At 40.7% G+C, this 20,386-nt stretch overlaps 1 protein-coding gene across 5 annotated transcripts in view; it reads right to left on the bottom strand.

The window, feature by feature from the left end:
• Window positions 1-20,386, bottom strand: part of NRF1 (nuclear respiratory factor 1) — a 142,856-nt gene that overhangs the window by 37,720 nt on the left and 84,750 nt on the right. For 3 of the 5 annotated variants that reach the window (XM_042924387.1, XM_042924397.1, XM_042924392.1), the window contains exons 6-10: window positions 9,851-10,009; window positions 8,881-9,078; window positions 8,166-8,267; window positions 4,173-4,331; window positions 1,643-1,800 (exon numbers count right to left, since the gene is read on the bottom strand). In XM_042924387.1, coding sequence (XP_042780321.1) covers window positions 1,643-1,800; window positions 4,173-4,331; window positions 8,166-8,267; window positions 8,881-9,078; window positions 9,851-10,009 — 776 coding nt within the window. The remainder of the gene's footprint in view (window positions 1-1,642; window positions 1,801-4,172; window positions 4,332-8,165; window positions 8,268-8,880; window positions 9,079-9,850; window positions 10,010-20,386) is intronic. The other 2 variants (XM_042924388.1, XM_042924406.1) reach the window with 2 other exon arrangements.

Here is a 20,386-nt window from a genome sequence, read left to right as displayed (position 1 = left end):
CAACAGTGCATTAAATTCTGAGGAATAGTGTTCACTAACTGTTTTACTTAAGTCAATTTCCCCAGTGTTAATAACATGACTTCTTTGAGGGCAGGCATGGTATCTTAGAGTGCTGTTTATTTACAACCTTACCTAGCAGAGTGTAGGCATGTCCTAAGAGTTCAGTGACTGTCTGAGACTAACAACAGCTGTGCACATAATGGTGGCAGCAGACCTACCGTATGCCAGGCACTGATCTACGGATCTCGCATGCATTGGCTTTCTCAGTTCTCACAACACCCCTACCCAACAGGGGTAGCTGCTGTTTTTATCCCCATTTTACAGAAGAGGAAAGCCTGGGCACTGAGTTCAAGTAAATTATCCAAGGTCAAACAGCTAAGTGGGTGATGGAGTTGTAGTTTAAACCCAGACTGTCTGGCTTCAAGGCCCACACTCTTAAATATTGGTTAAAATGCCTGGGTCCGCTGGAAAATAAAATTATGTCCGCAATGAAGAAGAAAAAGAATGATGTGGGGATGATCTTTTCTGTCAACAGAACCAACAGAAGGAAACCAAGCAGGGAACAATATAATTTAGTTTTGGAAACCTTCAATCACTGGAGTGTCCCATTCTGCAGCACCCTTCCTAAACATCCCTGAAAAGAAATATTTCAATGATTTTTCCCAGTAAGCCAAAACTGATTTCAGAAAGTCACTGATAAGGGAAACATTTCCGGGAAAGTCAGTAAAATCAGCTCTCAACATGGATTAAATGGATTAATGTCCCTAACAAAAAGTAGTTTCAGGGTGACTGGGTGGCTCAGTCAGTTAAGCATCTGACTTCGGCTCAGGTCCTGATCTCACGGTTCGTGGGTTCGAGCCCTGCGTCGGGCTCTGTGCTGAAAGCTCGGAGCCTGGAGCCTGCTTCGGATTCTGTGTCTCCTTCTCTCTGTCCCTCCCCCTCTCACTGTTTCTGTCTCTCAAAAATAAATAAGTGTAGGGGCGCCTGGGTGGCTCAGTCGGTTAAGCGTCCGACTTCAGCTCAGGTCATGATCTCGTGGTTCGTGAGTTCGAGCCCCACGTCGGGCTCTGTGCTGACACCTCAGAGCCTGGAGCCTGCGTCTCCCTCTCTCTCTGCCCCTCCCCTTGCACTCTGTCTCTCTCTCTCTCTCAAAAATAAATAAATAAATAAATAAATAAATAAATAAATAAATAAATGTAAAAAAAAAAAAAGCTGGTTTCTTTTGTAGAAGTGAAAGAATGACTAAAAGCAATTTGTTCTGTAGGGTAAATAGAAAATCAATCCTGAAGCTTCTTGCTTTATTATATCCTTTGGTCCCATTAAAAACACAAAGTCCTCAAAACCTTGCGTTTTTTGGTTTGTTAAAGGGCACAGGATAGGAGAACGGAAAAGGGATCACGGTCTCTTGACCAGCAGACTCGAGCTGGAAGTCAGAAGGCAGGACTGGCTGTGGGGGCGGGTGACGGAGTGCAGGAACGGGCTGGGAAAGGCTGGTTATACGTCAAATGACGATACTCCGTGGGCTGAGAGGATTAAGCTCCAACTGCTAACTGTGACAAACTGAAGTGCAACATTTCTCTTTACAACCTACAGGCAGGGGCAGATCCACTATCCTCATCTAGTCCCCCACCCCTGCCTCCACCTGTTGAGTGCCATGGTGACTGTAGCTCCCTGTTGCATCTCCTGAGAAGCTGCCACTGCGGCCTCTGCCAGTGACGCCACGGCCTGGGTGGCCTCTGATGCTTGCGTCGTCTGGATGGTCATCTCACCTCCTTGCAACGTGGCCCAATTTTGTTCCACCTGAGGCAGAGAGGACACGACAGTAAAGAATCAAAGTCACAAAAGGCTTATGATACATTGCTATGTGCTCAGCCAAATACAGACACATTTTTAAATTAGCATGACCTACAATGTACAGAACAGGGTTTTTAGTATGCTATCTTTTGTGTATGAAAAGGGGGGTATTAGAATATATATTTGAATTTACTTATATTTGCATAAAGAAATTTTGGAAGGACACAAAAGAAACCATTGAAATTATTTTCCTTGGTGTGTGTGGGGGGAAGGGAGTTGTGGGAGTAGGTTGGATAGGAGACAGAAAGCAAGATTTTCCAATGTATACTTTTAAAAATATCTGAGACATATCAATGTATTACCTATTCTCTTGAGTTCTTTTGAATAGGTAATATATTGATGTGGCTCAGATTGAAAATTGTGACTAAACCAAAAAATTGAAAAAATTAGCACTTTTGAATAGACAGTAAATATAATTTTGAAAACATTCAAATGGTACCCAAGGGCATATAATGCCAGTACTCCAGACCTTGAGTACAGAGGTGACTACTGTTCCCTATTTCTTGTGTAGCTTTGCAGGGATAGTCTCTTTATATGCAAGCTTATTTACACACACACACTCACTATTTCCCCCTTTCTACTCCTTCCTAAAAAATATAAATGGCAGCATATTCTTTGTTATCTTTTTGTACCTTGCTTGTTTCGCCAACAACACATCTCTGAAATGATTCTATTTTGGAATGTATAAAACTGCTTCATTCATTCATGATTCATAACAATGGCTGCAAAGCATTGTATTATAGAGGTACACCATGATTTATTTAACCAGCCATCTTTTAAAGGGCATTTAGGTAGTTTTTAGTCTATCTTTACATACTATGTTGTATATTTTGAGGGAGTCTATTTATAGAATGAATTCTTAGAAGTGGGATTGTATATCAGTTATGCTGTATTTTAATTTTTGGTGGAAACTGCCAAATTCAGGAAACAATTTTTTTTTTTTAATGTAGCAAAAACTGCTTGCCTTTTAGTCGGCGGGGAGGGGGGTAGAATTATGAAGAAACAAAATAAAACAAAAAACTCTGGTGACAGGACAGATTAGATTTCAGGTGTGCAAGATTTAGCACAGGGGTTCTCAGCATCGGCACGATTAACATTTGAAGCCAGACAAGTCTTTGCTGTGGGGGGCTGTCCTGTGCCATGCAGGACGTTTAGCAGCATCCCTGGCTTCTACCTACTACCAGATGCTAACAGCACCCTCCTCGGTCATGAGAATCCAAAACATCTGCAGATATTATCAAATGTCCTGGGTGTGTGGCGGGGGGTGCCCTAATTGAGAACCACATTTAGAGGTTTCTCAGTCCTAGATACCCGTATCTAGCTACTTCAGTCGGTTTTGCTCGGTAAGTGTTAGTTGATGAATTATTCCCCCTCAAAAACAAAAAGCGGCAGGGACAGCGTGAAAGCAATTTCTATTCGAAAATATGGAAGGTGGCAAATCAATCAGCTCAGGTACAATGTTTCTATGGACTCGGGTCTCAGGACATTAGCTCTGCTTACTGGAGCTCTTACTGTTCCTGATTCGTACTGCTTGGGCCCGGTGAGCGGAGACCTCGTGCCTCCTGCATGTTTACTGTGTCCCAAGCTTAGGAGAGGTAGAGATTTAAAATGCCTCCTGCTTTGGTTCTATGACCACACTTAGATTGTGGATGGTGCTTCTCAGAATGCCTGTCAAAAGCCTCCCAGAAAATGGGACGCTCCTTTGAACTACCCTAGTTTTCGCCCTGAGTTCGCACAGGCAGTGGCTTGTGCCAGCAAAACTTCAGGGCCCGTCACTAAGAGGCAGAGACATCCCACTTCCTTCCCTTAGAGCTGCAAATTTGCCCACTTGGGAACTCACAAAACTCTTGCTTCCCGGGAGTTAGTATCTCTTTGATTTCATTACTCCAGTGAGTGTCAGTGTAAATAATGCCACTTTCAACGGCAAGCTACACCGCGAATCCGCAGATGGTCTATGATCGCGCTCAAAACACCAGCCGAAGCCGGCCAGCCCTGTCACCTTTTGCCATTAAACAGTCTTCCTCTTTCCAGATCTGCCCGTCTAGATTTTTGCCCATCCCACTGCAGAGCTTGGCCTAGTGCAGCTCTCCCAAGACTCAGACTCCAATGGTAGCAATTTAATGTATACACATTTAGTTACAACTGTATTTGCAGTAAAAATGGTATTAGAAAGTTGCCATATACAGTATACTTTAAGGAAGTTAAATTATATGGCATGAAAGATTAATGGATGGTGGCAAAGGGTAGAGAGGAAGTAGGAAGAAGAAGCAGACGAAGAGATTTCTATTCAGAATAATGGCAGGTGATAAATAAATCACTTGGGTGTTAACATTTCTTTGGAATTTCCTATTCTTCAGCCTCAGTGCTTTAGTTGTATTTGCTTGAGCTCTTGTTGCTCTCCCTTTCCATCTGTTGGGAGCCACTGTGTGGTTATCTATGCCGGATGTCACCATGTCCCAGAGAAAGGGCCCCAAGCCCTAGGAGGGAAAGATATTCAGAGGATGTACAGTTAGCATCAATGCTTTTCTGAGAGACCCACTCCAACGAGGCCCTCCAAACTGTGGTTACTCTTATCCCTCTAGCTACAGTGAACCCCGAGGCCCTTCCACGCTTTCCCAGTGCAGTGCGCTGCGTGCACTCCTTTTGACAGGAACACAACTCCCAGCTTTGCTTCCCGTTCACCCTTCTAGTCTGAACTCAGGTGAGCCCGAAGGAGCCCAGACAACTCCACTCCCCTATGGTCCAAGGCTCAGGACCTCTCCTCTGTGTTCCACAGCACCCCAGGCTTGCTTCTACTAAATTCTTACCTCATTGCCATTGTGCTTTGGTATGTTTTTCTCTACCACCTACCTGTGTGCTCCTGAAGAGCAAGAGCAGCCTTTAATTTCCTGTATCTACAGAATCTATAGTACCTGGCATAGGGCTCAGAAAGTATACTGAATGGCAGGATGGAGAACGTATTCCTTTATTCATGTTTTCCTACTTGTTCTTTAGCCTACCTGGATCTCAGTTAAACTGACATTCGTTAAAAAAACCATCTAAAGTAAGTCGTGCTACTGTTATTGTTACGTGTTGATGGTTCAGTTTTAAATTCATGTCTCCGGGGTGTCTGGGTGGCTCAGTCGGTTAATCGTCCGACTCTTGATTTCAGCTCAGGTCATGATCTCATGGTTCGTGAGTTGGAGCCCCACATCGGGACTGTCTGGCATTATTCTCTCTCTCTCATCTCTCTCTGCCCCTACCCCACTTTGCACTCTCTCTCTCAAAATAAATAAACTTCAAAAAAAAAAACACAACACAACTTTAAAATTCATGTCTCCAATGTCTTTGTACTTTGGTTTCTTCTTCTTCTAACAGAACCACATGTACCATGATAATCGGATACCATTCTATTTCAAAATTTGACTTTCCTGCCACTTAAATGCAATTAACATCACCACTACCATCTGGTGGTCTTATCACACAACAGAGTAAATTCTCAGACTCATGTGCATTTGCAAATACGCCATCAAAACTGAAATTGTATAAATACTTTGAAATCAACATAGTTTATTACACAATATTTTGAAATTCTTTCCTTGTTCATTTCTAAATGTCTATGCAACTTGTTCTGTGTCCTTAATTAGTTTAAAGCTGCCTAAGGTGAGAGCTTTTTTTGTTTCTTTGAAACTACAGTCAACCCTGGAACAACACAGGTTTGAACTCTCTGGGTCTGCTTATAAGTGGACTTGTTTTTCAATAAACACAGTAGTACAGTACTGTAAGCGTGTTTTCCTTATAATTTTCTTAATAACATTTTCTTTAGCTTGTTTCATTGTAAGAATACAGGATACAACACATGTAACATACAAAACACGTGCTAATCGATTGTTTATGTTATCAGTAAGGCTTCTGCTTGATCGTAGGCTATTAAATTTTGAAGGAGTCAAAGTTGTACGTGAATTTGACTGCACAGGGGGATCAGCGCCCTTATCTCTCATGCTGTTCAAGGGTCAACTGTACTTAGAATTATTGGGTATTCCGAGCACACAGAGTACTCAAAAAGAGTACTCAAAAAGATTTGGGAGACCATATATTACCACAAGAGGCAGGCCCCCAGTGGTCCTTCTAATCAATGTAACTAAAGGTAACTAACTGGATTTCGAAGGCAGTGTGGTCTAATGGTAAGAGCTCCCTCTCACAGGCAAGGTTAGGATAACAAAATGACCTTACAACTTCTAAAAGTGTAGGTATCGTTTATTTTTGTAGAGTACTTTCTATTCCTTGGGAGAAAAGATGCTAAATAAAAGGCGGTAGGATGTTTTTACTGAGTCATCTGATGTAATGTTTCATTAACTTGATGTGGTCTTATCTGCCGTTAAGTAGTGAGGTATTTTGAGTAATTTCAGTTCTTACGGCTCACAACTGAGAGGCTAACAACCACGTCAACATCTAGGACAAATGAGAAGCCAAATAAATCACACTATAAAATGGAAAACATTTTGTCACTTTCTGAGATAACCTGTCCTTCTCCTCTTTGTTTTGTTTCATTGGAAGTGTGGGAGGAGTTACTTTTTTTTTTTTTTTTAATCTGACTGAATTTGGGTGTGTACCAGCAGGCTATTTCTGTCATCCACCCACTTCTACAACAGATGACTTATAAATAATGTTAGTGTGCTGAAAAAGCCCTAGGTAAGTAACTGAGATTTTTTTTTTTATTCTTCATATTTTTCCGTGAACTTCTGAATGTGTTAATTACCACCATATATGTGAAGTTATTTAGTAAAATGGGCTCCAAAGAATTAGTCCCTAGAGAAGTGTTTAAGAAACACAAAGTCACTTTCTTTAAATAGTATCACGAAACATCCAGTAGGGAGGAGATATGGTTGATAACTTTGAATAAGTCAAAGAGTTAACAAATTCAGTAAACGCACCCACCACTGTCTTTTCTCTCTCTTTCACACGTCAAGGAGAGCCCTCCAGTTTTAGTGTTTGGGGACTGACGAGTTTTTCCCTCAGCTATTCCATACTCTTACATGATGTTTATATGCTTCTAAAAGTAAATATCCTCTTGACTGTTACCTTTCTATACTGCAAAACCAAACGCTGGCTCCTGCCCCCAAACCTCAGACTCCCTAGCTGGAAACAATCTCTCCTGAAGGCATAGACCACTGTGCAGCATGTCCTACAGCATGGACCATGGTTCATTTCTGCAGACATTTCTCTCCCCCTCCAGACAGGAGCTTCTTGAGGAGCAGGGTTCCTGTGTAAATCAACTCCGCGCATCTAACACATCGTTGCGTTATGGCAGGGGCTCACTTCATGCTGGCTGACCGGGTAGCCCGGTTGTTTCTCTTCATCCCCCTAGCCATGAGACTTTTATCGGTTCTCTCCCTTTCCTGAGTTGCACAAGTGAAAATGGCTTTGTGGTGTTCTGAGTGGAAATGCGCCATGGTTTTGAACAAGGGTACCTTTAGCTTTATTTCTAACACTGCTCTTTGACATTTGTTCGCTGTTTTTCCCACTTCAGGGAAGTGGTGAAGGTACCAGGTACCAGGTACCAGGGTGGTACCTTTAGGGGAAAAGCCTGCAGTGCCTTAACGAACCCTTTCCTGACCTTCACTGATGGCTCAGAGCTCAGAGCCTAGACAGCAGTTTCTAAACGTGTTACACAGCTCCACACTTATCCTGTGACTTTGGGCAAGTCACCTAACCTCTACATGTTTCCGTTTTCTCATCTATAAAGTGAAGATGATAACAGAACCTATTCTTAATAGAGGGTTGAGTACTTAGTTTATCAAGTGCTCAGTTAAAGGTAGCTACCTTTAGGTTAACATCCCATGGTTACTTTGATTTTGGTAGAGGAGTATTTTCTCATAAGGTCTTTTCAAAGGCATATTTAAAATGTAATAACTGATGACTACTCATTTACAAACATATTTATCCCTTCAAAGAACTCTTTGGTCAGCTCTAGTTTTAACGATCCAATTGTTAAAAAATTAAGCCCAACGATCAAATTCTTTGGGATTCGCAGCATAAAAGTATGACACAGATAATCTCTTTTTGCTACGTGTTATACAAAAATGCTATGTTGCAAACGTAAAGTTGTAAGTTTCTGACTGGTCTAAATCATAAAGATCTAGGACTTTCAATTATTATAATTCACATACACAGCATGAGATACTCTGCAAAACTGTCACGGTCTGATGTTTCAAAAGGTTTATGCTACAGATGTGTAAGCTGCCTGGTGTCGTTGTCTTCTGGACCCTAACTACTCCCTCACCTACACATTTAAGTATTTAAGCGGCTGCAGAACAAATCCTCTTTCTTACCTCTCCATCAGCCACAGCAGAATAATTCACTTGGGCAACAGTGACTGTGGTTGGCAATTCTGAAGCATCAGCCAATGTGGCTACTGTTGCCCCTGTACCAACCTAAAGAAAAATATGGAAGGTGAGACGTGTCAGTGGATGGATTCTTCTACCTTTTCCTTTACTCAGAAGTCAAGATTCATTTAATCCACAATTCAGCACAGGTACTGGCTAATATGCTTCGTAACGTGAAATGAGTTTCCAAAGTCGTCCCAGACACTTACAGGAGTTCCAGAATTTTATTTCAACCAAATAAATCAATATTAGAAGCTATCATGTTTCGCCACCGGTGCCCGGTATCAGTCAACCAACTTTCTACTCTTATCCCAATCTGAATTTTAGACATTCCCTATCTACTAACAAACCGCGTTTTACCTCAGAAGAGGTAATTTAGAAGGAATAGCTGCTAGCCCCTGACGGAATGAAAGCATAAAGAAGATGCCATTTTTATAGTGCTTTGTTCGAGAAATGTCCAGAAAAGCTATCTTATAGCTCTTTAGTTAACAAATTGGGAACAATTTAAAATATTTTTTAAAAATAAATTTCAGATAGATCTTGAGGAGCTTTAAAAAGTTGCATAAGGGTTTTTACATGAAGCAAACTTTCTCCAGTCTGAGGTGAGGTGCCCACGGGTCCACCTCAGAAACCACAGTTTCGTAACCATAGTTTTACTCACCTGGATAAGTGAGACAGTGCCGTCAGGGTTACTAAAGGTCTGGACTACGGTCTGTGATGGTACAAGATGGGCTATACTGTGTGTGGTTGTGGCCTGTGTTTGTGTTTGCTGATCTTCAAAAGCATACAAAAGGTCCTCCCGCCCATGCTGTTTATAACAGTTTTTAACTATGGTCCGTAGTGCCTGGGTCCATGAAACCTGTCACCAAAAGACCAGAAAAGCACATTTAAAAAGTCACACAGAATGTTGGTCATTCAGTCCCACTACGGAATAAGCAGCTGCTTATGTAACAAACCAAATCAAACCTATACAGAGTGAGCTCCCTTAGGCCGATTGTGGCACAAAGAAACTCGGCGCTAAACGCCACAGATCTCCCACCGGTTTCCTTCCTGAGCAAAGTCTGGTTTAGGTTTTGGGTTTTATACGCCATCCTAACCTGAGGCCAACTCTTAAACTTCTCACAAAAGAAGCTTACTCTTTTGCCAAGAACTTTATGTTAAGATTCCCAATAAACTTCCAAGCTAAGAAACAAATATGCGGAAAAGGCAAGGGATGAAAATTAGTTGAGTCCACCTTTTTAAAAAGTGTCGTCATCAGCAGCCTCTACCAACTTCACATCTAATTCTATTATTTATATTTTTCAACGGTGGTTCTTGCTAACCAGGAATAAGGACATTTCTAAGTCTTTGAAGTAATTAATGCTTTTTCCTGAAGTTTCTTCCGTTTTTTCCAATCATCTCATAATATAAAAACTGCTCCAAAAGGCAACTAGGCAGAAGGAAGCGTAAATTCAGGGACCCATCCCACGTCCACAGTGATGATGTGATGAATGGGAAAGGCTGCAAATCAGAGAATATCAAACTTCTTTTGGGAGACAGGTTCAACTATCACACACATGTTTTTAGGCTTTTTAGCACAGTTGATTCAGAATGGAAAAACGACAGGCTACTCAGGTCTGAGAAACCCTCACCCTCTGCTTTTGCTCTTCTGTGCGGACGTCGCTCCGGACGTTTGCCCACGGGATATCTTCAGGCCACCAGATGGGCTTGCAGCTCTCTTTGCCCCAGCCTGGTTTTCCCCGACCTGTGGAGTACTTGAGCATCTCTGGAATAAATGCCCGAAGCTGGGCCTGGAAGACAAGAGTGTGGTCATCAGCAGTCACGAAGGACATCTGGGATGTCTTTGTATCTTCCACCAAATTCTAAGATAATAAAACAGAGAGCTTTCCTGGAGGGTCCCAGAGAATTCCAAGATGTGAACGATGAGAACCCATTGTTTTCCACAGGTTACCACAGCTCCATGGGTGACTGAGAATTATACACGTGTGTGTGTGTGTGTGTGTGTGTGTGTGTGTGTTGGTAAAGTATACATTAAGCTGTATTTCACAGCCCCTACTTGTCCTTAGAAGATGAATACCTGCCCTCAAGTTTGATTTCTCCCTAAGATACTACTGATGATATTTCCCTCATTTCCCTTCTACAGTTTTCCATGCATTCAAGGTGTCTAACAAAGTCAACATGTTTTCAGTATTGTTCTGGAGTTAGGAACCTGGCAATTAGATAAGGGAAATAAGAGGTGAGGAGCAGGTAGAATCATCATTATTTGTAGGTGACATGACTGTGCGTCTGGAAAACCCCAGAGAATCAAATGAAAAACTACCATAAACAGCAAGAGAATTCAGGAAGCTGGTTGTTTACAAACAGGAAAATAAATAGGCTCTACTTAAAAAGGGAAAATGACCCTAAAGCTTTTCCCGAAAATTTCTAGTATGCTAGGCCAATGTCTGTGAGTCTGACATACAAACAGAGTCAAGCATATGTCATCTTAAACACATTATGGACTTCATGCAGATTTATTTTACAAACTGAATCCAGACCAAGCAGGTGTTAAACCAGAGACAACGGCCATTCTTTATCTCTTGGCACAGTAACCATATTGAGTATATGTTGGAGGAGAAGGGGAGCCTACTTTGTGAACATTCTTAATTGTCTACAATGATTTTTGGCAAGAGAAGCAATTAATCAAATTATAACATCCCTCCCCAGACCTACTGCTTTCCTTTTAACCCCTGCAACACTTCAGAGATAAGCAGCATCCTTCAACTAAGGACACACTCACACTGCCTCTATACCTAAAGACCAAAGGGATAAGACAATTTCGGCAATGAGTCAGACCCAAGGACATGGGCTTGCAGGTGTAAAAGAGAGAGAAGGGGGGGGGGAGGGGGAACAGAAATGGAAATACTTAAGTATTAATGAGAGAATGAGTACAACACCACTTTTATACTGAAGAGCCTATTTAAATATCAGGTGTTCTTATTTGAATAATATTTTACCAGAAGATGATACCAATTCTTATATAATTATCATATCATATAATAATAGGGAATCATGCTTCCCTAATAAACAGAGCTCTGGTTGACGATATTTACATGGTCAATCCTTGTGCCCAGCCTGCCACTTCACCTCCCCGAGTCCGCCTCTCCCAGACAGTCTCCTGCCTACAGGATATGATATAATACACTCCATATATATTTGGCTCTGCGACATCAAGCAGCAGGCTAATAGAAATGTATCCGTTTGCAAACCCAGGCTATCAGCTGGCTCATGAGGTCATCTCTTCAGTTATTTTAAGAAAGTGCATCTCAAAGTCATTTTTCCCTTTATCTTAGTTTCCTGGGAGTGTGTCTTTTTCCAGCCTCAGACACACAGAGAAGGAAAAGGCTTAATCCTCACACACAATATTTGCGTTTCCTCATATAAAAAAAAGGGCTTTCGTCCGTCTCTTTTCTTCTAATCCCATGAACGAACATTCTCCAAAAGGAGAGTTCTTTATATCTGTACCTAGCAGAGGCTGGAGATAATGAAATAAGAAGGCTAAATACCTTTAAATTAACAAAAGACGACAGTGTTCAGAAAGAACTCGCTGTCAGAGTCTGCTCAAATCCCGCCTGGAACCTCACGCGTTCTCTAATTCTGACTTCCAGCTTCTGACGCCCCACCCACTCGCACCACAGTCTCCCACACTCCCCAGTCCTGGGTCACCCTGGCACATGGCTGTCTTGCATTTTGGCTCTCTCATATCAGGCTTTCCACTGGGTTTCAAGGACTCATAGGTTATGGGAAGTGGGGGCAGAGCACCAGCCTACTCGCTTCAAAGCCTCCTCTGCCCTCTCTCCAACCACCTATCGTCTTGAAGTCTTACCCTTGGCCAGGAGAACTCCACCTTCTTTCCCTAGACAGCCAAGCTCAAAATCTCGGTCAGCTTTACCTCTTTCCTTCAAACCCATCTAGCTACTCGTGCAGGTTCAGCTCTTTCTTCTTTGAAGTGCCTGGGCTCTCCATCACTTCTTCTCTAGTCCCACCTTTGTCCCCACTTCCCAGCCCAAGGCTAGTGCATCCTTCCAGATGACCTTCTTGTGTAATTCCACATTCTCCCCTCTTCCCATCCCATGTATCCTTAACAGACAGGTTTCCCTAAATGCTGCGCAGCTCCAGTGCTCAAAAACTTTCAAATGGCTTCTCACTATTAGCAACTCAACTGGACTCCTCTGTCCAGCTTTGCCACCTGCCACAGCCTGGCCTCCCACCACACTCAGTTTCCGCTAATTGCCAACAAGCAGCCTTGGTCCTCATTAGGTGAGTCTCTGCACTGTCTTATAAACTGAACTCATTTCTGCTTCTATGCCTTCGGATTTGTTCCCCCTGTGGGAGCACCTTCTCAAGCTCAAGCTTCAAGCCGACACTTGTTCCCTATTGCCCAGCAAATCCCACATTCTTTGTGAAATAGATCTTGACTACTTCTTGAGTCAGTTTGTTCTCAATCACTCAATAAGAACACAAGCTCTAGACTCAGAGAGTTGGCTCGGAACACTAGCTCGCTCTCTGAATCTTAATTCCCTCAACTGCAAAGCAGTAATGATAATGGCAAGCATATAGGGTCAATTCAAAGGATCAGATAGTGGGTATATATACATAGCTGCATTGAATGAATAGCAGTTTTACTATTATTACTTCAGTCATCAGCCCTCTTTTTTTTTAAGTTTATTTATCTAATATGAGAGAGAGATAGAGCCTTGGGAGAGAAAGGATCCCAACAGGCTCATTGTCGGCACAGAGCACGATGTGGGCGTTGAACCCACAAACAGTGAGATCACTACCTGAGCCAAAACCAAGAGTCAGACATTCAACCGACTGAACCACCCAGGCACCCGCCTCTCCAAATTCAATGAAAAAACCAATGTTCTGAAATGGTTTTCTAATACTAAACACAGTGATGTACGGAAAGATATTTATCCTTAGTTCTTCAAGGTGGGTATGGTGAAAAAATGCAGAAGAGGCAGAAGAATGAGTTTGTAAGTATCTGTGTAAATATGGTTGAAGAGGAGAAATAAAGAATGCTAGAACCAAAAAGCGACCATCTAGACCAATTCCATGCCTTCAGGAAGGGAGTTATTACTCACATGCCCCAATACATAGATAGTGCAGGTGATTTGTTCTGCGGGATCTTCAAGCATTTAAAAATTTTTTTTTCCCTTTTTTAATGTTTATTTATTTTTGAAAGACAGAGCACGAGCCAGGGAGGGCCAGAGAGAGAGGGAGAAACAGAATCTGAAACAGTCTCCAGGCTCTGAGCTGTCAGCACAGAGCCTGACGTGGGGCTCGAACTCATAAACCATGAGATCATGATCTGAGCTGAAGTCAGACGCTTACCTGACAGAGTCACCCAGGCGACCCTGAGCATTTTTTTTAAAGTGTACAAGCAGATTACTAATGGAAATTATTAGAAAATGGGACTCAGTGTAACCATAATTAGAAGAAAGAGAGAACAAGACCTAGGAAGCCTGTCAAAGATGTTCTATGTGTCAGAAACCTGGATAGGAAATGTTTCAAAGCCCTGGGAAGAAGAGAGTAGGAGAAACAAGCAACACGGTGGAGTGGGGGGGGGGGGGGGGGGGGGGGGGGAGGGGAGGGGATGGTTACGCCCACAGGCCAAGACTTCCATTAAAAGTTAAAAAATGGGACCAGAGTGCAATTTAACTGCTGGTGTACAAATTCTGATTCAGAGGCAGATTTTAGATTTTTATTAATTACCAACTGTATAAATTTGCCCACATATCAAAACAAGAGGTAAAAAGCACTTTGTACAGTAAAAGTTCACTTGTCAAGTCTGTACATTTGGGGGATGAAGACTGTTCTTTGCTTTTAAATGTACAGAAATAATGTGACTTCACTGAAAAAGGCAATTTTCCATCAGACTTTTTTTAAAGTTTATTTATTTATTTTGACAGAGAGAGCACACACACTTGGGGCAGGGGCAGGGGCAGAGAGGGAGGGGGAGAGAGAGAATGCCTAGCGGGCTCTGCCCTGTCAGCACAGAGCCCAATGCAGGGCTAGAACTCATGAACCATGAGACCATGACTTGCGCTGAAATCCAGAGTCTGACTCCTAACTAAGACACCCAGGCGCCCCCATCAGGCTGTTTTTATAATGTCCCAAATAAACAGTGCTAAGGCTAAAGGGACTATCAATAAGAGAAAATGAACTGTTCAGTACAGAAAGAGTTAAATGATTTCTTTCCAGAATTCAGCACTGTGTTCTCATTACCAGTTGGATTAATTACTGGTCCTGGAGAGTTTTGGAAACCCAAGCTACTCAATGTGCTTGTTAAGGAAGGTTTGTCTTTAATCCCCAGGGGAGACAATCAATAGGCTCAGCAAAGGTAAAGCCTACCCTCCCAGGCTGTCCTTTAATTGGACAAGCTTTCCCAGCCTCCCATTCTGATTCAGGGTTCTAAATGGACTTAAAGTGCCTAGCTTGGTCAGTGAACCCACCCCAAACCAGCAAAGAGTGGACAGTACCGCTCCTTCCAGGGCACATTCAGCAAAGAAAAAACATACCAAATTCCTGCCAGTGGCAGTCAAAAGTAAAGATTATGTGGAAACCGCAGAGGGTTTTTAAAAAGATTCTCTAAAATTCTAAAAAGTTTAATCTATCCAAAATGAAATAATAATCCTTACTATGTTAGAAATTTTCCACTTATAAATCTGCCGTCCAGCAACACATTACCCTTACACATTCCCAAATGCCCGTCTACTCTTTGCTCAGCTTGTACCTGAGTCTAGGATTTTTGAGGCTCCTGGTGTTTACTTTGATTCAGTCACCAAGAAAAGACCTCGCAAATTAAAATGTTTGCCAACTCCCCCTCTACGGAAAAGAGTATACATAATAAATTTCGAGATATGGCTGCTGAAATCCAACCGTGTTGGCAGGTGATGTTTTCTACAGCTTATAAGAAAACAGGGATGTGGCAGAGAAGGAAAACGGGAGAATTTTCAGACTGCGGCTTCATTATTTTAATTTAAAATCATGACCCTCCAGGTTGACAGACTCAATTATATTCAAATGGATATTTAAAGGGCATTAGAAAGCAAAAGCAAAGATTTTTTTTGCTCACTATCTGGAATTATTTGTACCACTGACCTCTGTTCACAGAGACAGTGGAAGTGGCTTTCCTTGTTAGAAACGCCAGTCCTATATCCCTATTCCCTAGTAGCAGCAGCAGAAACAGTAGCTTCTTTTAATCTCATTTCTCCATAAAACACAGTCCCATAGAAACAGGGGAAGAACAAGTTGGAAGGAAGAAGTTGTTCAGAGAATACAAGTCAATGAAGACACTCATTTCAAGACTCTTCTCTCAGGCCAACCCTTCTGCTCTGTCTCCACATCCCATCAACCTACCAAACTGTCTCCCTCACATTCATCAAAATGCTCTTAAAATTCTACCTTCTCTTTGAAAGAGTCTCAGATTGGTCCGTTTCTGCTACCTCATCCCAGCTGTACTCTTTTGTACAAAAAAACTGAAATAACAGTCCTTTTTTCCATCCACCTTCCCCAATCCAGTCACCTGTCAGAAGCAGAACATCCTTCCTTATAGGCCAACCTATACATTTACATGAATATATGATGGAAGAGCACAGTTTTATGTGATGAAATAAAACACAAACAGTACCATATTGTACATAGTTTATTACAACTCACTTTTTCCCCTCAACATGCTGTCACAGAGATCTTCTCATGGCAGTGCAACTAGAATAATCTCACTTTTAAAAAGTAGTTGCCTAGCGTCCACGATACAGACTTTGCCCTTTTATTTAACCATTCTCCTGCTGATGAACATTTAGGTTATTTACGGGCCTTGTAAAATGTTTCTTTGTGCACATGTGTATTTCTCTAGTAGCAAAGTGAAATTGCTGCTTAGAAGGTACATGCATTTAACATTTTAATAGACACTGCCAAACTGTCCTCCAAAAAGTTGGCCAATCCCGCTCTCATCAACAGTACACAACAATACCCATTTTTTCACACCATCCTTCACATTTATTACCGAGCTTTCTTATTTTGACTCATCGAATGTGGGGGAAATGGTAATCATTTTAATTTTCATTACTAGTGAGGTTGAGAATCTTTTCATACGTTCACTGATTATCTTTTCTTTTGTGAACTGTTTAGGATGCTTTGCTTATTTTTCAAATCATCTCTTTCTTATTAATCTGAAGGAAATATTAATCTGTTCTGGATATTAATACTTTGCCATATAATTTGCAAATATTTTTCGCTAGTCTAGTTGTATCCTGCATATGGAATTTATATGCCTACTCCCTTTTATTAGTATTCCTAATTATACCACTATTCTTTTACTCTACTCAAAATATGCTATGTTCTACTTAAGAACATAGTATCTATGTTCTTAAGTATCTATCTTAAGAACATCAATGTATCTATCTAGATATGTATTTTTTTGGTAATGTTTATTTATCTTTTGAGATAGAGTCAGAGTGAGAACAGGGGAGGAACAGAGAAAGAGGGAGACAGAGAATCTGAAGCAGGCTCCAGGCTGAGCTGTCAGCACAGAGCCCAACACGGGGCTCGAACCCATGAACCACGAGATCATGACCTGAGCCAAAGTCAAACGCTTAACCGACTGAGCTACCCAGGTGCCCCCAAAATTCAATATTTTTGCTACCAATAATTTTGTCATTCTCTTAATTTCATCCTGCCTACCTAACATTTACCAAATGTGTAGTGGCATAGTATACATAAACATTTTTTGATAATTTAGTAGGAAAAGCCTACTCTGCATATAGGTTTTGACATTACAGGAAGGAGAAGCAGTTTGCAAATTATCTACAACAGTGGTTCTCAACGTTGGCTGCACAGTGGAATCGCCTTTAAACACTATACATGCCTGGATCTCACCCCCAAAGATTCTGATTTAATTGGTCTGGAGTATGGCCTAGGTAGTAGGATTATAAGTTCTCTGGATGATTCCACTATGTGGTCAAGTTTAAAGACCACTTTACTAAAATAATCCTTTTTGTCATAAAATATACATAACAAAATTTATCATTTAAATATGTACAATTCAGGGGCATTAAGTACATTCAGAACGCTGTATTATTTGCGGAACTTATTCATCATCCCAAACAGAAACTCTGCATGCATTAAGCACTAACTCCCCAGCCTCTTGATTCTACTTTCTGTCTCTATGAATTTGCCCATTCTAGGTAAGTCATATTAGTGGAATCAACATAGTATTTGTCTTTTGTGTCTGGCTTATTTCACATAGCATAATGTTTCCATTCTTTGGGCAGGAGAGACCAAACCTATGCTTTTTCAAAACAATACTCAAAAAACCTAAACGAATGAATATTTCCTAGGTAAAGCATGTCAAACCCTGTGAATAACTTCTTCCTAATGAAGCAGTCACTAGGCTGAATGTTTCTGAAGGCTTTTCCTGAAAACTGGTGAAGAATTACTATCCCATTGCATCATCACTCCGAGGGAATATTAAAGCAACACAGACTGCCCCAGTGAGACTAAGAGGAGGACAGTAAGTTCAAGTGAGGAAAGGGAAGGGACAAGGGAAAAAGCAGTGGGGTTTTTAAAAGCGTAATTATTATACAATATTTATGTTAGTTTCAGGTGTACAACATACTGGTTTGACAATTCTATACATTACGCAATGCTCACCAAAATTACTGTAGTCACCATCTGTTACCATATGATGTTACTGCAACATTATTGACTACATTCCCTATGCCATTTCATCTCCATGACTTATTTTATAGTTAGAAGTTTGTACCTCCTGATGCCTTGTAGCTATTTGCCCATCCCCCTACTCACCTCCCCTCTGGCAACCACCAGTTTGTTCTCCGTATTTAAGAGTCTGTTTGTTTTGTTTTTTTTAGATTCCGCATGTAAGTGAAATCATAGGGTATTTTTCTTTCTCAGTCTGACTTATTTCACTTAGCGTAATACCCTGTAGGTGCATCCATGTTGTTGCAAAAGGCAAGATCTCTTTCTTTATTATGGCTGAGTAATATTCCATTGTATATATACGTCCTCTTCCTTATCCATTCATCTATGGATGGACACTTGGGCTGCTTCTGGCTATTGTAAATCTGGCTATTGTAAATAATACTGCAATTAACACAGAGATGCATATATCTCTTTGAATGAATGTTTTTGTTTTCTTTGGGTAAATACCCAGTAGTGGAATTACTGGATCACATGATATTTCTATTTTTCATTTTTTGAGAAATTCCCATTGTTTTCCACACTGGCTGCAATGTACATTTCCACCAATAGTGCACAAGTGTTCTGTTTTCTCCACATTCCCACCAACACTTCTTCTTTTTTGTCTTTTTGTTGATACTAGCCATTCTGAGAGGTATGAGGGGATATCTCATTGTGGTTTTGATTTGCATTTCCCTGATGATGAGTGATGTTGAGCGTCTTTTCATGTGTCTGTTGGCCACTTATATGTCTTCTTTGGAAAAATGTCTATTTGGGTCCTGTGACCATTTTTTTTTTTTTAATTGGATTGTTTGAGTTTTTTGGTATTGAGTTGTGTAACTTCATTATGTATTTTAGATATTAACCCCTTAACACACACATCATTTGCAAATATCTTCTCACATTCAGTAGGCTGCCTTTTTGTTTTGTTGATGATTTCCTTTGCCGGGCAAAGTACTTTTATTCCGGCATAGTCCCAGTAGTTTATTTTTTCTTTGTTTTCCTTGCTTAAAAAGACATATACATAAATATGTTGCTAAGGTGATGTCCAAGAGATTACTGCCTATGTGTTCTTCTAAGAGTTTTCTGGTTTCAGGTCTCCCATTTAGGTCTTTAATCCATTTTGAGTTTATTTTTGTGTAAGGGTGAAAGAAAGTAGTCCAGTTTCATTCTTTTGCATGTAGCTGTCCCATTTTCCCAGCACCATTTTTCCCATTTTATATTTTCCCCATTTTATATTCTTGCCTCTGTGGTCATAGATTAATTGACTATATAAAGGTGGATTTATCTCTGGGCTCTTTATTCTATTGATCTATGTACCTATTTTTGTGCCAGTACCATACTATTCTGATTACTACAGCTTTGTAGTATATCTTGAAATCCGGGATTGTGATACCTCTAGCTGTGTTCTTCTTTCTCAAGACTGCTTTGGCGATTTGGGGTCTTTTGTGGTGCTACAGAAATTTTAGGATTATTTGTTCTAATTTTGTGAAAAAATGCTATTGGAATTTTGATAGGGATTACAGTGAATCTGTAGATTGCTTTGGGCAGTATGGATATTTTAACATTATTAATTAATTCTTCTAATCCATGAGCATAGAATGTCTTTCCATTTGTGTCCTCTTCAGTTTCTTTCATCAGTGTTTTATACTTTTCAGAGTACACGTCTTTTACCTCCTTGGTTTAAGTTTATTCCTAAGTATTTTATTCTTTTTGGTGCAATTGTAAATGGAACTGTTTTCTTCATTTCTCTTTCTGCTACTTTGTTATTAGTGCACAGAAATGCAATAAATTTCTGTATATTAATTTTGTATCCTGCAACTTTACTGAATTCATCTATCAGTTCTAATAGTTTTTTGGTGGAGTATTTAGGGTTTCTATAGATAGTATCATGGCACCTGCAAATATTAACGGTTTTATACTTCTTCCTTACCAATTTGGATGCCTTTTATTTCTTTTTCTTGTCTGAGTGTTGTGGTTAAGACTTCCAGAATTATGCTGAATAAAAGCAGCGAGAGTGGACATCCTTGTCTTCTTCCTGATCTTAGAGAAAAAGCGCTCAGTTTTTCCCCACTCAGTATAACGTTAGCTGTGGGTTTTTTATATATGGGCTTTATCATGTTGAGGCATGTTCCCTCTAAAACCACTTTGTTGAGAGTTTTTTATCATGAGTGGATGTTGTATTTTGTCAACTACATTTTCTGCATCTCATGAGATGACCATATGGTTTTTAACCTTTCTCTTGTTAATGTGATGTATCACACTGATTGAATGTCAATACTGAACCACTCTTGCATCCCCAGAATAAATAACATTTGATCATGGGAATGATTTTTTTTTTTTTTTTTTTTTTTGTATTGTTGAATTCAAATTGCTAATATGTTGTTCAGGACTTTTGCACCTATGTCCATCAGAGCTACTGGCCTGTA

The sequence above is a fragment of the Panthera leo genome, chromosome A2, assembly GCF_018350215.1.
Source record: "Panthera leo isolate Ple1 chromosome A2, P.leo_Ple1_pat1.1, whole genome shotgun sequence".
NCBI lineage: Eukaryota > Metazoa > Chordata > Mammalia > Carnivora > Felidae > Panthera > Panthera leo.
Note: the sequence above shows the minus strand (reverse complement) of the source record. Positions and strands in the feature narration are given on the sequence as shown.